The sequence below is a fragment of the Paramisgurnus dabryanus genome, chromosome 4 (assembly GCF_030506205.2).
Source record: "Paramisgurnus dabryanus chromosome 4, PD_genome_1.1, whole genome shotgun sequence".
NCBI classification, from domain to species: domain Eukaryota; kingdom Metazoa; phylum Chordata; class Actinopteri; order Cypriniformes; family Cobitidae; genus Paramisgurnus; species Paramisgurnus dabryanus.
This window is the reverse complement of record NC_133340.1, coordinates 10966576-10984497: the sequence shown is the minus strand read 5'-3', so window position 1 is coordinate 10984497 and position 17922 is coordinate 10966576. Positions and strand designations below refer to the sequence as shown.

General features: G+C 39.7%; 1 protein-coding gene across 17 annotated transcripts in view; it reads right to left on the bottom strand.

Moving 5' to 3' along the window:
* The window catches only part of gab1 (GRB2-associated binding protein 1), a 165140-nt gene that overhangs the window by 36287 nt on the left and 110931 nt on the right, over window positions 1-17922 (bottom strand). For 13 of the 17 annotated variants that reach the window (XR_010546774.1, XM_065295743.2, XM_065295742.1 and 10 more), the window contains 3 exons: window positions 9206-9431; window positions 8641-8730; window positions 7536-8179 (listed from right to left, as the gene is read on the bottom strand). Coding sequence is in view for 16 of the 17 variants with exons in the window: in XM_065295743.2 (XP_065151815.1) it covers window positions 7536-8179; window positions 8641-8730; window positions 9206-9431 (960 nt within the window). In the remaining variant the exon portion in view is untranslated. The remainder of the gene's footprint in view (window positions 1-7535; window positions 8180-8640; window positions 8731-9205; window positions 9432-17922) is intronic. The other 4 variants (XM_065295747.2, XM_065295753.1, XM_065295741.1 and 1 more) reach the window with 1 other exon arrangement.

Here is a 17922-nt window from a genome sequence, read left to right as displayed (position 1 = left end):
TGCCAATTTTCTCCCTAGCAACCAAACTTAGTACCTTAGCAACGGAATAAACAAAGCCTTATATCTCCGCTTCAGAACATCATAGAGACACGGGGGTTGGGCCGTTTTACTTGTGGCTTGAAGGTTGATCATTATGGGATGCCAATTTCCTCCCTAGCAACCAAACTTAGTACCCTAGCAACGGAATAAACAAAGCCTTATATCTCAGCATCAGAACATTGTAGAGACACGGGGGTTGGACCGTTTTACTTGTGGCTTTAAGTGTGATCATTATGGGATGCCATTTTTCTCCCTAGCAACCAAACTTAGTACCCTAGCAACGGAATAAACAAAGCCTTATATCTCCGCTTCAGAACATCATAGAGACACGGGGGTTGGACCGTTTTACTTGTGGCATGAAGGTTGATCATTATGGGATGCCAATTTTCTCCCTAGCAACCAAACTTAGTACCCTAGCAACGGAATAAACAAAGCCTTATATCTCCGCTTCAGAACATCATAGAGACACGGGGGTTGGACCGTTTTACTTGTGGCTTGAAGGTTTGTTTATTATGGGATGCCAATTTCCTCCCTAGCAACCAAACTTAGTACCCTAGCAACGGAATAAACAAAGCCTTATATCTCAGCATCAGAACATTGTAGAGACACGGGGGTTGGACCGTTTTACTTGTGGCTTGAAGGTTGATCATTATGGGATGCCAATTTTCTCCCTAGCAACCAAACTTAGTACCCTAGCAACGGAATAAACAAAGCCTTATTTCTCCGCTTCAGAACATCATAGAGACATGGGGGTTGGACCGTTTTACTTGTGGCTTGAAGGTTGATCATTATGGGATGCCAATTTTCTCCCTAGCAACCAAACTTAGTACCCTAGCAACGGAATAAACAAAGCCTTATATCTCTGCTTCAGAACATCATAGAGACACGGGGGTTGGACCGTTTTACTTGTGGCTTGAAGGTTGATCATTATGGGATGCCAATTTTCTCCCTAGCAACCAAACTTAGTACCCTAGCAACGGAATAAACAAAGCCTTATATCTCGGCATCAGAACATCATAGAGACACGGGGGTTGGACCGTTTTACTTGTGGCTTGAAGGTTGATCATTATGGGATGCCAATTTTCTCCCTAGCAACCAAACTTAGTACCCTAGCAACGGAATAAACAAAGCCTTATATCTCGGCATCAGAACATCGTAGAGACACGGGGGTTGGACCGTTTTACTTGTGGCTTGAAGGTTGATCATTATGGGATGCCAATTTTCTCCCTAGCAACCAAACTTAGTACCCTAGCAACGGAATAAACAAAGCCTTATATCTCCGCTTCAGAACATCATAGAGACACGGGGGTTGGACCGTTTTACTTGTGGCATGAAGGTTGATCATTATGGGATGCCAATTTTCTCCCTAGCAACCAAACTTAGTACCCTAGCAACGGAATAAACAAAGCCTTATATCTCCGCTTCAGAACATCATAGAGACATGGGGGTTGGACCGTTTTACTTGTGGCTTGAAGGTTGATTATTTTGGGATGCCAATTTCCTCCCTAGCAACCAAACTTAGTACCCTAGCAACGGAATAAACAAAGCCTTATATCTCAGCATCAGAACATTGTAGAGACACGGGGGTTGGACCGTTTTACTTGTGGCTTTAAGTGTGATCATTATGGGATGCCATTTTTCTCCCTAGCAACCAAACTTAGTACCCTAGCAACGGAATAAACAAAGCCTTATATCTCCGCTTCAGAACATCATAGAGACACGGGGGTTGGACCGTTTTACTTTTGGCTTGAAGGTTGATCATTATGGGATGCCAATTTTCTCCCTAGCAACCAAACTTAGTACCCTAGCAACGGAATAAACAAAGCCTTATTTCTCCGCTTCAGAACATCTTAGAGACACGGGGGTTGGACCGTTTTACTTGTGGCTTGAAGGTTGATTATTATGGGATGCCAATTTCCTCCCTAGCAACCAAACTTAGTACCCTAGCAACGGAATAAACAAAGCCTTATATCTCAGCATCAGAACATTGTAGAGACATGGGGGTTGGACCGTTTTACTTGTGGCTTTAAGTGTGATCATTATGGGATGCCATTTTTCTCCCTAGCAACCAAACTTAGTACCCTAGCAACGGAATAAACAAAGCCTTATATCTCCGCTTCAGAACATCATAGAGACACGGGGGTTGGACCGTTTTACTTGTGGCTTGAAGGTTGATCATTATGGGATGCCAATTTTCTCCCTAGCAACCAAACTTAGTACCCTAGCAACGGAATAAACAAAGCCTTATATCTCCGCTTCAGAACATCATAGAGACACGGGGGTTGGACCGTTTTACTTGTGGCATGAAGGTTGATCATTATGGGATGCCAATTTTCTCCCTAGCAACCAAACTTAGTACCCTAGCAACGGAATAAACAAAGCCTTATATCTCCGCTTCAGAACATCATAGAGACACGGGGGTTGGACCGTTTTACTTGTGGCTTGAAGGTTGATCATTATGGGATGCCAATTTTCTCCTTAGCAACCAAACTTAGTACCCTAGCAACGGAATAAATGTTAGCTTCATTCTAGCTTCATGCTAATCATGTTAGCTTCATGCTAGCTTCATGCTAATCATGTTAGCTTCATGTTAGCTTCATGCTAATCATGTTAGCTTCATGTTAGCTTCATGCTAATCATGTTAGCTTCATGCTAGCTTCATACTGATCATGCTAACATCATGCTAGCTTCATGCTAATCATGCTAGCTTCATGCTAATCATGCTAACTTCATGCTAATCATGCTAACAGCCAGATAGCCTACTAAAATAAACTTCTGTCAAACCATTTTAAATGTTCAGGCTACGCTTTTTCAAGCCAACATAAAGTTTGTCCTCAAACTTTAATATCTAGTTATTATTATTCTTTTTCTGAGACTAAAATTTCTAACTCTAACTCGTCCTAGAGCTTTCAAGCTACAGCCATCAAACTTTGGACAGACCTTCGGTCTGATCTGACTCGAGTTGCTATATCTTTTCTAACTGATGGGACCTTCCGATTTCCTAAACGGGGCGCTGAAACACCCCAAAATTTCCATTGACTTAACATTGAGACAAACTTTGACGGGTCATAGCTGCGAGTGAGAAACGTGTAGAAACTTTTGGCTTACCACATTTAAGGAGGCTGACAGGCTGTGTAAGAACATACATCACAATGGGGTGTAAGCTGTACCCCTGGGGTGTAAGAGGCCCCCAAAATTTCCCATTGACTTATAATGGGGCAGGAAACATGCCCATAAAAGGGAATAAAAGCGTCCCAGATGGAATATCTTCACTTTAGAGTGTCTTAGAGACATGGGGGTGGGCTCATTTTACTCAAGCATCCAATCAGTCTCTTAGGATCACCCCAGAGCTATTAAGCCACGCCCCTAGCAACAATTTTGGGTACCCTAGCAACACCTCCTATAGACTACCATTATAAAAAGCCCAGATGGATATCTTTGCACCAGAGTGTCATAGAGACATAGGGGTGGGCTCATTTCACTCAGGCATCCAATCAGTCTTAATAGGATTCTTATTGAGGTATTAAGCCACGCCCCTAGCAACAAAATATGAAAACCCTAGCAACGGAATAAACAAAGCCTTATATCTCCGCTTCAGAACATCGTAGAGACACGGGGGTTGGACCGTTTTACTTGTGGCTTGAAGTGTGATCATTATGGGATGCCAATTTTCTCCCTAGCAACCAAGCTTAGTACCCTAGTAACGGAATAAACAAAGCCTTATATCTCCGCATCAAAACATTGTAGAGACACAGGGGTTGGACCGTTTTACTTGTGGCTTGAAGGGTGATCATTATGGGATGCCAATTTTCTCCCTAGCAACCAAACTTAGTACCCTAGCAACGCAATAAATGTTAGCTTCATGCTAGCTTCATGCTAATCATGCTAACATCATTCTAGCTTCATGCTAATCATGCTAAGTTCATGCTAGCTTCATGCTAATCATGCTAACTTCATGCTAGCTTCATGCTAATCATGCTAACATCATGCTAGCTTCATGCTAATCATGCTACCATCATGCTAGCTTCATGCTAATCATGCTAGCATCATGCTAGCTTCATGCTAATCATGCTAACATCATGCTAGCTTCATGCTAATCATGCTAGCATCATGCTAGCTTCATGCTAATCATGCTAGCATCATGCTAGCTTCATGCTAATCATGCTAGCATCATGCTAGCTTCATGCTAATCATTCTAGCATCATGCTAGCTTCATGCTAATCATGCTAGCATCATGCTAGCTTCATGCTTATCATGCTAACATCATGCTCGCTTCATGCTAATCATGCTAACATCATGCTAGCTTCATGCTAATCATGCTAGCATCATGCTAGCTTCATGCGAATCAGGCTAACATCATGCTAGCTTCATGCTAATCATGCTAGCATCATGCTAGCTTCATGCTAATCATGCTAGCTTCATGCTAATCATGCTAACATCATGCTAGCTTCATGCTAATCATGCTAGCATCATGCTAGCTTCATGCTAATCATGCTAGCATCATGCTAGCTTCATGCTAATCATGCTAGCATCATGCTAGCTTCATGCTAATCATGCTAGCATCAAGCTAGCTTCATGCTAATCATGCTAGCATCATGCTAGCTTCATGCTAATCATGCTAGCATCATGCTAGCTTCATGCTAATCAGGCTAACATCATGCTAGCTTAATGCTAATCATGCTAGCATCATGCTAGCTTCATGCTAATCATGCTAGCATCATGCTAGCTTCATGCTAATCATGCTAGCATCATGCTAGCTTCATGCTAATCATGCTAACATCATGCTAGCTTCATGCTAGCATCATGCTAGCTTCATGCTAATCATGCTAGCATCATGCTAGCTTCATGCTTATCATGCTAGCATCATGCTAGCTTCATGCTAATCATGCTAGCATCATGCTAGCTTCATGCTAATCATGTTAGCATCATGCTAGCTTCATGCTAATCATGCTAGCTTCATGCTAATCATGCTAACATCATGCTAGCTTCATGCTAATCATGCTAGCATCAAGCTAGCTTCATGCTAATCATGCTAGCATCATGCTAGCTTCATGTTAATTATTCTAGCATCATGTTAGCTTCATGCTAATCATGCTAGCATCATGCTAGCTTCATGCTAATCATGCTAGCATCAAGCTAACTTCATGCTAATCATGCTAGCATCATGCTAGCTTCATGCTAATCATGCTAACATCATGCTAGCTTCATGCTAATCATGCTAACATCATGCTAGCTTCATGCTAATCATGCTAGCATCATGTTAGCTTCATGTTAATCATGCTAGCATCATGCTAGCTTCATGCTAATCATGTTAGCATCATGCTAGCTTCATGCTAATCATGCTAGCTTCATGCTAATCATGCTAGCTTCATGCTAATCATGTTAGCTTCATGCTAATCATGCTAGCATCAAGCTAGCTTCATGCTAATCATGCTAGCATCAAGCTAGCTTCATGCTAATCATGCTAGCATCATGCTAGCTTCATGCTAATCATGCTAGCATCATGCTAGCTTCATGCTAATCATGCTAACATCATGCTAGCTTCATGGTAAATCATGCTACCTTCATACTTAAACATACTAACAGCCAGATAGCCTACTAAACTAAACTTATGTCAAACCGTTTTAAACGTTCAGGCTACGCTTTCTCAAGCCAACATAAAGTTTGTCTTCAAACTTTACTATCTAGTTATATTTTATTACGAGATACGTTTAAATTGATGATTTTATCAAAACACCAACTATACTGACTCATTTTACAATCCTACTTGCATGTTATTTAGACAAAATGAAATATTTTAATCCGCGTGAGGAAGTGGCGTTTTTACGCACACTTTTATGTAGGGATGCACCGAAATGAAAATTTCTTGGCCGAAACCGAAAATGAGGAAACCAATGCCGAAAAACCGAAACCGAAACACCGAAATAAATTATTAGGCCAATTATTAGCACAAATGCATTTATGGCTATCACTGTGTACTAACTTTACTAGGGGTGTGTGACAGATCACAAAACTCACGGTTCAGATCACATTACAGTTTTTGAGCCACAGATAGGATTCTTTTTCAGATCAGCAAAAAGGGGGTGGGGAAAATCTAATAACAAATAAAGAAATTACAAACATTTATAAAAAAGAACAAAGCTGCACATTAATGAGGGCTAACATTAGCATTAGGTACAGAAATCAAATTAAATGAGTCAAAAACACTGTCTTTATTGTATAAATTAAATATATTATTATTTTTAGAGCTATTTGTCTCTTTGTTAGACTTAGGTAGGTTAATTGAGGTTACTGTCTCTTTAAATAAGCACAGACTGGTTTATGACTGTAATCTATACATACACTTAAGACATAAACAAATGTTTTTATTAGAAAAATAATACTTTGGAGATAATTTTGTTTATATGTGCCCTGTCAATAACAGAAAGATTTTATGTTCGCATGTTTGCGTCTCACTCGGTGTGCACTATTGAGGGCACTTAAACGCACGCGCACACAGAGAACGAAGGCGAATCCCAAACAGCGCAGCATAAAAACGTTACGTTGTTTTTCATTGCTTTATTCGGCACATGTATGTTAATGGACTATACAGTATGAGACACATTTGCGCGACTCTCTCTAAAGTTTACACATCAAGAGTTCTGATCTTTGAAGGGCGTACTCACTGTGATGATCACGTCTGGACCGGACACAACCGCATGTGCCTCTGTGCGTACTTTAGCGCCTTTTTGCGGTTAAATACATCCACGCCGCATACATGTTGCTTCAGACAAGCACGTGCAGGTCGCGGTTTCTGTTTGCGTCATCACAACATTTCGGCCGTATTGTTTCGGTGATAAAAGTCTTTCGACCGAAAGCCGAAAATGCTTTCGATGGCCAAATATTCGGTGCATCCCTACTTTTATGTCATTAGCTTTATGCCACTGCAGCAACCATTATTCAATTGATTGATTGTTAATTTAAGCGATCATCGAATATATGCATAAATTGACATCCCTAATTCCACGTATGTACAACGTCACTTTTACTTTCATGTGTGTTTAGGCTTCTTTAAGATCAGAGTAGTTATTCTTTCTGATTGTAGTCCATCAGAATAACATGCAGCTCCAGTCAGACACAGAGATGCTGTGCTCACATTGTGATCAACCTTTTTATACATGGATGAGTAATAATAAACACATAATTTATACAAATCACGTAAATAAAATTTTTTGCATTTAAACTGGAGAATTTTGCAAAAAATCTGGCATCTGTACATTATATCTAAAGTATCTCGCCACTGAGTAACTGCATTAATGACCAGCCTAGAGCACCCTGGCATTACAACGCTAACAGAGTGCTGGACCATTGAACTTGCAACCTTTGTATGTCAGCAGCCCACATTCAAAACCAATCCCCTGCATTCATAAAAAATACCTTAAATATACATGCTTTGTAAAACTTTACCAATGAAGCTGAAATAGCACAGGTGAGCAATATTCCAAGTTAGCCACTACCTCTACGCAGGCGTGATGAATCCATTGTACCAATGGTGTTGCTCCTCAACGCCTTATTCCCTCCTGAACCAGCTGGGACACAGTAATTCCCATCAGTCTCAGACACTGACCGCGGCACCACGTAAGTGTCCGTGGGCGACCGATCAGGTGGAATTGATCCCGTGGTCAATGAAGGCTTGGGCGGACGAGGAGGTGGTACCACATCTGTGGGCACAGAAACAGCCTCCACCCCAGCTGTACGAGGAACCTGGTAGGTGCTGTTGCTTCCAGGTGTGGGTGGAATATCGTAACTGACCGATAAGTTCCTCAGCTGGGCCTCTAAGGAGGGTTTGCGAGCAGGCGTGTTAAAGACGTAGAAATCACCAAGCTCGCCGTCGGGAGCAGGTGGTGAGGATGCCGACTTCGGCAGCAGCACAGTGTCCTGAGAGTAACTTCGGGGAAGGTGGTACAGGCCTTGAGAATCGGCCGACAGAGAGTGCCCGCGTGAAGGAGGGGAGTCGTAAAGCCCAGCAGCATGGGACGGAAAGAAGCCATTGACAGAGGGGTGCTTGGAGGAGGAAGCGGAGGTTGGGGTGCAGTGGGAAGGGAGGTTGTCGTTACAGTCGGGTTCGGAGGAGGTAGACTTGGAGCAGTCGGCATGAGCCCTGTGGAGAATAAAAATAAAGATTTTCAGAGAAAAACATGAATGCCAGCTGTATTCATAACCAATAAATTTCACCACCTAGCTGGTATAAATGGCACCTGAACAACAACAACTCAAACATACTACGCATGTCTTAATGCTGCCTGCAATTAACTTCAGCTGTGAGAAACACAAAATGCAAATCTTAAATCTTGATTAACCTCTTGAACTAAAACTAAAAAGCATAGTCCAAAACAAACCATGCACACGTCACACCACAACATCTTACTAAATTCTTGTTAAATCACTCAAGAGTTGATATTAATAACAAACAAACAAAAGTTATAATAAAAATAAAAATAAAGTTAATCTAGGAAGTGTGCAAACAGTGTTTTAAGTAGTATTTGGCTGTTAGCACAATAAAGTGTGTGCATGTTTTTGTAGTTTAGGGCTGCATCCTTCACACAGGTTTTCTCCACTCACTGACTGTCAAAAGGAGCGCTTCGGGTCGCACACTCCTCCAAGAGCAGGTACTCCTGCTCCTCCTCCCCTACAGCAAGAGGAGCTACTGGACTACACCAGACACAAATATACAAACAGTAAGACCCTGATCCAGGTCTTTACTCAAAGCACCAAAAGATTGTGAGACTGACTTCTGTAAATCTGAGACTTTTTATCCGAGTTGGGGGTTGAAAAAATCTTGCCTTATGTTTTGCTGCAAATTCAACCCAAAATGTTTTACATATTACATGTAATAATGCTTTTTCTGATAATGCAGTTAATAATTTACAAATAAATGTAGACTTTGATCTACTTTACGGATTTTGTGTTTTTTTTTTATTGGAAACCAAATACATGCAAACCAACAGGTAACATGATTCATAACAATTGTATAGCCATGTTGAAGCTGTTGTAAGATAAAAAGATATGCACATACATGAGATACATAGTGTCATACAGCCCCTACTTTTAAGTTTACCAATATCATGAACTAGTATGTAAACAATTATATTAACCAATTATATAATCTCATTACACTGCGTCTTACCTGTTTGGCTCAGGTTTCTTGCTCTCACAGTGAGCCAACCACAGGTAGTCCTGAGGCTCATCCAGGCTGGAGGAGGACTCCAGGTGTCTGACATTGACGGGCTGGTAAGGAGGGGGAACATTACCCAGTGCAGAAGCCCCCGCCACTCCTCCCAATCCTACATTAGGTGCCACATCCACCACCGGACCCCCTGGCACACCTGGTTGGTGGGAGACTTTTGTTGAGTCTGTAGATAGAACATGGAGAAGTGGGAAAGGACATTTATATTTAGCAGCAAACTAAAAGATCACAAACTCTAAAAAACACTAAAGACTAAATAAATACTTTGTTTGGGCAGTATTACATTAAAGGAGTCACATGATCCGATTTCATGTTTTCCTTTGTCTTTAGAGTGTTAAAAGATGTCTGTGCATATAGAAGATCTGTAAAGTTAGGGATGCACCGATCCGATATTTTGGATTGGAATCAGGGCCAATACAGGCTTTTTGAGTGGATTGAATATCGAACTAACAGGACCAATACAATTCCAATACGTGACCCGTGGTTGTTACTGACAAGCTATTAAAAGGAAAAAGTATTATAAAAGCACCATACATTTTTTTGCACTATATTCAAAGTCTACTTAATACACTCGATGGCTTCATGTAAAGAAACAAACGCACATTAAAAGATACTCAAGTTAACAGAAAATTTGTATTCGCAATGGGGTTAATGCACTGGTGAAGCTGACGGATGAAACGCGCCATTCACACACGCAAAAACATTATAACTGTAGGCTATTTTAAAGATCCGTTTTATGAAGTCTCAGTAAGCTGTTGGATGAATAAAATTCACTGTGCTAAGCACAAGACGCATCTATTCTTTTTGTGTTTTACCAGTTATTATGAAGATTCCATTGCGGAGTGAGGATTCCCAGGAGAGGATGCTTAAAGTGCATCAAAGCCCAGGAAGCCCATAAACGTAGCGTATATGATGATTTAGGTGCATCAATTCTGCACCTGGGATGTGCATAAAAGGTCTGTACACTAAAGCTTTTTTACTGTGACAGTTTCGCACAAATACAGAAAATATATTTAGCATACTTATTTCATTAAACATACCTATTATACTAGATGTAGCAAAAAAGCACTACATTATTTTCACATTTGCACTATAATCTGTTTATATAAATGTTAATGTATTAACCAGAGGTGGGTAGTAACAAATTACTTTACTTCGTTACATTTACTTGAGTAACTTTTTTGGAAAATAGTACTTTTAGAGTAAATTTAAGGATGAGTACTCTTTACTCTTACGCGACATTACATTTCAAGAAAAACGTTTCCTTCACTACATTAGGTGGCGTCACTACGCTACTGTCAAATGGTAATAATGAATATAAATATATTTTTAAAAAGTTTATATGGCTTGTTCAAAAGTCTCGCGAGACGTTAGAGAGGCTGCGTGCGTTGCGGGAGGTGGCTACGCATCACCCTTAAGCACGTAGATGAAAAGAGATGACTAAATCAGAGGATGACTTATGCAAGCTATCGGAGCAGATCCCTCACGCGTTGCCTCAAGTTCGGTCTATGTTTTACTACAACAGGTTAAAAAGAATAGTTTCATAATGCGATGCATGCTTTTTGGGGCAAAAGTAATGCGGGACAAAAGTAACAAAGCGAATTTCTCAGAGGACTGATAAAATTTGCATCCCAAACAGCATATTTACAACCCTTGACAGAGCTGACAAATATTGCATTATTTACTCACAGTTTTCTGCGTGTAGATCCAGAAAGGAGTTTTCCACCACAAGTAAATTCCAAAAGTGGTCATTGTTTTCTTATAACGCGTTGTGGTTATCGTTTCATCAATTTTTAGGTTATTTAGTGCTCTAACACATCCTGAAGTTTGACTTCTCAGAGTTTTTCAAAATAAAAGTGAATCGGGTTTAAATGTTAGATACGGGATGAAAGTAACACTTACTTTTGTCACATTTATATTATTCTAATTTTATTTATTTTCATTTTCATAGCGTTTAAACTGTTGCATTTATGTTTGTACTCTTTGTTGACCCCGTTCTCCCCTACACATAACCGGACACCTTACTTAAGTGTAGAAAATACATATGCATAAAAATAGGATTGTATTTTATTTAATTCCTTCCTAAATAATCTATATACTTATAAAAATAAAAGGATAAAGTATGTTTTTAAAGAAACATGTATTATATATTATAATAAATGTAGAGTTGATTTGCAAAAAAAAGATACGTTCATTTGAAATTCTAAAACAAGCATTTTTATCAAGCTCCTTATGTTCAGTAATTGCACTTTAATGGCAATGAAAATAACCTATTCATTTAAAGCTCCACTGTGTAGGATCTTCTCACATCTAGCGGTGAAAGTCTATATGACAAGGATTCAGCTACGCAGGTCACAGGCTGGATAGGTCATCAAGCCTGGTTTATTTAAATCAGCTGAGCATTACATTCGCAAGTCATAAGCATATTACATCAATTTACAATTAACTAAGAATAATTGTCAGCTTTATAATTGTTAATATCCTGAAATAAGACTTGATGACGTATACCGCCTACACATGCAACCTCCGGAGGCTTCAGCTAGCGGCCAACGTGAGTGTAGTCTGAAAAGGCGGAGCTTGAATTTCAGGAATGTCCCTCGTCGGCGAATGTATTTCAAAGATGGAGGCACAACATGGATTCAGCCAGAGAGCGCTTCGACGGTATGCATTTTAAATAGGAGATTCTACACTTACGAGAATACTTTCATTAGTGGGGTGGAAGTAATTACACATGAATGAGCACATACTTTTGAAAGAAAACATGGGTTTTTGCTAAGAATTAACTCAAAAAAGTACACAGTGGAGCTTTAAAAACATGATAATAAACAGACACACACACACACACACGTTCTTTTTTGTTTACTGTTAGCTTGTTTAAATGGGGGGATTCAATGGTATTTCATGCATTCTGACTTATTAACACAGTTATAGAGTTGTTTCCTCATGCTAAACGTAGGCAAAGTGTCAAAAAAACAGTTGGACGTGTTACAGAGTATTTCTGTGCCGAATGCACTTCGCCAGGGTTCGTACAAGTTTCGGAAAGTTTTTTCCGATTACAGGTCCATCTGACGTTTCAGGGGTTTTCTACATGCATCACTTCTTTATATGGGCACTTCCCCCGGAAAACCCCGCCCACCCGTCAATCAGCGGGAGACGCTAGAACATACAAACATTCACATCACGCGACAGCTTTGTTTCATTTCAAAACTTAACAATGGCACGAATGAAGAAGTGTGTTTTTGGATGTAAGGAGAAGATATCCAGCCTTATGAAAACAATGGATATAGTTTATTATCCAGGGTAGCAGCGGAGTTTTGCGTGTGTGTTTGATGCGGTGGATTTTCCCAACCGGGTCACGAGTTGCACGCGGTAAGTAAGACTTCTGTCTTATGTTGGAAATAGTCGCGTGCATATTATATAAATGACACGAACATGTAGTGAATCATAAGTTAAAACAGTGTTGTATAGTGTTGCATGACTCGTACTCGCTCCACCCGCGGTAGTAACTCCTCCTTCTTCATTGTTTTGTACGTTATCGGAAAGATTCGATAAAGCTAATCTTTCTTTTATAAATCTGATTGAACTAAAGACTCTTCGGAGATATAAAGGATTATAATAATAATAATACCTAACATTTATATAGCGCTTTTCTCAGTACTCAAAGCACTTTACATATGAACGGGGGAATCTCCTCAACCACCACCAATGTGCAGCATCCACCTGGATGATGCGACGGCAGCCATATTGCGGCAGAACGCCCACCACACACCAGATTATTAGTGGAGAGGAGACCGAGTGATATAGACAATTAGTAGATATGGGGATGATTAGTAGGCCAATGGACAAGTTTGGCCAGGATGCCGGGGCACACCCCTACTCTTTTTCGAAGGACATCCTGGGATTTTTAATGACCATAGAGAGTCAGGACCTCGGTTTAACGTCTCATCCGAAGGACGCTGCTTTTTTGACAGTATAGTGTCCCCGTCACTATACTGGGGTGTTAGGACCCACACAGACCACAGGGTGAGCACCCCCTGCTGGTCTCCCTAACACCTCTTCCAGCAGCAACCTGGTTTTCCCAGGTGGTCTCCCATCCAAGTACTGACCAGGCTCAGCCCTGCTTAGCTTCAGTGGGCAAGCTGTCTAGGGCTACAGTGTGATATGGCTGCTGTACCTATACTACTCTATAGGTACTCCAGATTAACATCAGAAATGCAGAAACAGCGTGTGTTACGTGAGCTTTAAAGGCAGATGCTGCCAAGTTTGTGTTGTGGACGTGAAAATAAAGACTCAAGTTAACTGTTAGAAGACAGTCAGTGTGTGTTTAAGATTTTTTTTAATGACACGTAATGCGATGTTGCAGGACTGAGATAGGCTGTTATTTTTACACTCCAAAGTGTGCTCATCAGTGCCCCCTTTGCACCTTTGATGCTGTCTTCGAGGAAGGTGGCAGCAGTCACGTGGTGTCTTCACAGCATTTTTACACCTAGTACTGTATTAGGACGCACTTTGTTTGATTGTATTATAAGTGGACGAGACATTCCCGTTTACATTTGGTGTTTTTTATCTGACTCTTTTGTCCACTTGCGAGTTAAATGCAAGCGGGAGAAATTACGTGAGGCATAGAAAGGACGCATTTAAACTGACGCGCAGTCTGTGGGAGTAACTTAGCTGCTTGTGTTGTTACTGAACATGCTCACTTCAAAGCAACTGATTAAGTTAAATAAGCTCGCGCAACTTTACACCCTCACTAAATAAAAGAGGCGGAGAGCAGGCGCTTTAGTTTTATAAAAGTTTAAATTCCCAGCAGAACACTGTGGGTTCGCATCATAAAAACATTGTGCAGTACATTACACATTTGCCTACATCAGTATGTTGTCAGACAAGCATTGTCTTCTTAATGGTAAGTTGCTAACTAATTTGTGAAGTACATAACTTGTATTGTTATTAAACAATTACTTCATAAGTTTCCTTTTCAATACAAGTCCAATATAACGTTATTTTCATCAAAACTGCCAATGATTTAAGTTATATATTTGTTCTGTTTGTGTTTTAAAGTTATTAATAATAAGTCAAGTTTACTGTTTTGTTCACTTATATCAGAATAATTTTGGATAATAAAGTTTATTGTTAACTTGTTAAACACACCTGCCTATATAACATATCTTTGTCATGTCATTTTAAATGTTTGATCACCACATTTGTGAGTGATCATTGCAAAAAAGGTATTCATTTATTTATAATATATTCTGTTAATGTATATAGTGTATTCTATGTACAGTACTGTAGTATAATATACTGTAGTAGTTGTGTACTGTACTATAAAATCCAGATAAAGAATATCGGTCGATATATCGTTATCAGCCTTTTTTAACCCCCTAGTATCTGTATCGGCCCCCAAATAATGCATATCGGTCGGGCTCTACTCTTCATATGTCTGGCGTGACCCTTGAGTCTGTCCAAAATATGATTAGGTGCGTCCTCTTCTCAAGGGTCCCTAAGGTCTAAGCTACATGATGATTTAAAGTATGGACTCAAATGAGGAAGTCCAAAAGGCTGGAGTGTGCTATTTCAGACAGGGCCTATGTCTTCATATTTAAAGAATTGCAAACTGTCAATTCAAACATGATTTTTGAGCAGTGTCAAGTAGTGCTTGTGCCATGGTTTTGTGTTTTAGTATCATTAACTTACCGATCTGTTACGTTCTGCTGGCAAAGTTGATTGATCAGCTTAGTCATCTGCATTTTCTGAATGAGATTCAGGCTCATACTGATAAGGTAGTAAGGCTATATTATCTTCTTTCACCAGGGTTGCCGGGTCTGCGGCTACTTTTAAACTGTTTCTGCAGATACTTTTAAACTGTTTCTGCCCACCATACTTTCTCAAAACGCTGAGCTTTGTACAAATCAACGCATTTCGGAGAGGCAGGGCATAGAGGAGCAACAATATCTTAATGTAAGATTTGTGGAAAGTAATGTGTTTTTCAACCATAAAACACACAAACACATTGTATTATACTAAATACACCAAATAATGTGCTTTTTAGCAACATCATTTGGGATCAATAAGCATAAAGTTAACATTTAATGAAATAATAATGCACATTTCCATGCATTGATTATACACTGTCATCCATGAGGCTGTTTTCTTATCAAAAGAAAAGACATTGGCTTAATTATTCATAACAGCAAATGGTGTGTTCCGTGTTCCCTGATGCTGTCAGGGATAGTCTTGTTTTGGCTGTTGGCAGATGGGTAACCATCAACAACCATTTGAGAATTGGAGACAAGGGGACTACAATCTTGCTCATGAAGGCACAATGACTTTTCCATCTTTTTAAATATGAAGCCTACTGTCATATTTTATTATATTAAATTTAGTTCTTTCTGTAAGATATTAGACTTAATTGACTTGGGATTGTCTTTAGATGCAGGGTGAGCAAAGATGTTCATCTTACTTTGAGGCATATTTAAAAATTTTGTTTTTGAAAAGGACAGATCAGGTTAAGGACGACCACTTTCTCAGGCCGTGTGAAAGTACAGATCTGCGTATAGAGGAAATCTAAACACAAGATGCCAATGAAAGCCCCACTAATCCAATCCTGGCTGAGTCTCAGGTTTTGTGTGTGCGTTCTCTCCAGTCTTTTAAAAGAGCTTTTGTGTATCTTTAACTTTATTTTTATTTCTATTTCTCTTTGAACAGCCTCCTCTCAAGGTCAGAGAAGTGTGGGGTGGTTTTTGTACAAATCTCTCATCAAACTCTGCTTTCATTTATTCATCAAAACGTACACAAACTTGTGCAGACACATTGACACCCACACACACCCACTCACTCACTGGGTGCATTTCACTCTCTTAGGTGCAGGCAGCTCAAGGCTGTCAGTAGGGTTGGGTATTCGGTTATTGGTTCTGATTCTGATTATTCGATTCCGATTCTTTCTGATTCCTAGTTTCAACTCCAAGCCAAACATTTTGATACCAAATCACATCCATTTAGCCTACTTAATGCTGACTGTTTGCAAAAAATATGAGAGGTGTTTATAAATAATTAATTAATTTTTTTATTACAGCATAAGTTTTGTAACTATGTTTTTATCAGAATGATTACCATTTCTATCACTTTTTTTTTTTTACAAATATCATGGTTATAATGGCACAATGGTCATTTGTGATTACAGCTGTTTTAATACAAACATCATAGATAAACTGCATATATTAACTGCAGTAAAAATGCTGGTTAATTTTTATAAGTTTAAATCTTATGAGATATTAGCTAGTAAAGGTCAGAGGTCTCACACAGACACATTCATTTGATTCAGGCTATGTGAAAAAACTGATATGAGTGCAATGGTCTCTCAGTAAACTGTCACTGTCATGTAGCTCAATGTGTTCATTATTTGTTTATTTTTCACCAGTTATGATTGATCTTACAAATCACTTGTTATGTACAAAAATTTTGGAATGGGGAAAGTCTGCACATTTATTAATCTACAAAACATTGCGTCATATCAGTGGAGACTACGGCTGTGCATGGCATCAGACACAGTGCGCTCTTTAAAATCTATACAGTGAACCTGCATCTGCTTTGACACTTTGGAGAACTTTCCGCTTTCCATCAGAACTGACATTGCAATGACTTTCACTTGGAAGGTCCTAAAATGCACTAATCCAATGCCTGACCTTACAGATCCGATTCAGAATGGGAATCAAATGTCAATTCCCAACCCTAGCTATCAGGGCAACTTTGCCTTTTTTGGTCTCTTCGCTTTTTTTGCACTTTTCTTTCACTCCCCCCTTGTTTGTCAGGCTTTCTGCTGATTCATTAAAGCCCTGGAAAATCCACCCACATATTTGAATTCTCAGACAATGTTGGTGGCTAATAATGGCAGGGTAATGTGCATGACAAAATCCTATATTAACTAGGGGTGTACCGGTTCACAAAACTCATGGTTCAGATCATATTACAGTTTTTGAGGCACAGATCAGGGGTCTTATTTATAAAACTGTGCGTAGGATCCTTACTAAAAGTCTACGTATGCACAAAAGCCAAAAATGGCATATGCCAAAAATTATTAGGAATTATTAAACAAAGCAATGTTCCCTTTATAAATCACACATCACCTGCAAGTATGCGTACATAAATGATCCTCAGATCCCACCCTTCAAGCCCATTCTCCTGTCAAGTTAGTTTTTTATAGATCAGAATCTTAGCATGGGAACTTGCGTACACACGTTTCAAGCCCCGTTTTGTGCACGCTTTATAAATGAGACCCCAGAGACTACAGAAATGATTTTCTCTTTGTCTTGGGTTGTTTGAATAACATTAATGACACAGACTTAAGTAGGATAATTGAGGTTACTGTCTCTTTAAGATAAGCATGGACCTGGTTTCTGCCTCTATAAAGCCCTTTTCACACAGAAATGCCATAAAATACACGGGATATGCATCCCGGATTTTTCCGGAATAGTTAGATTTTTTTTCATTCACACTGCCAAGTTTACACGGCATGTGACGGTGCCGGAAAGACACGCGACCTATTGAAAGTCCCGCCCTCTCTTCTACGCAGCGTCTGAAGTTTGCATAATATATATTATTTCTCTCTCCAGAAACAACTCGCGTGCATTTTTGTTTATGATAAGACTACAAAGGAGCGCGTG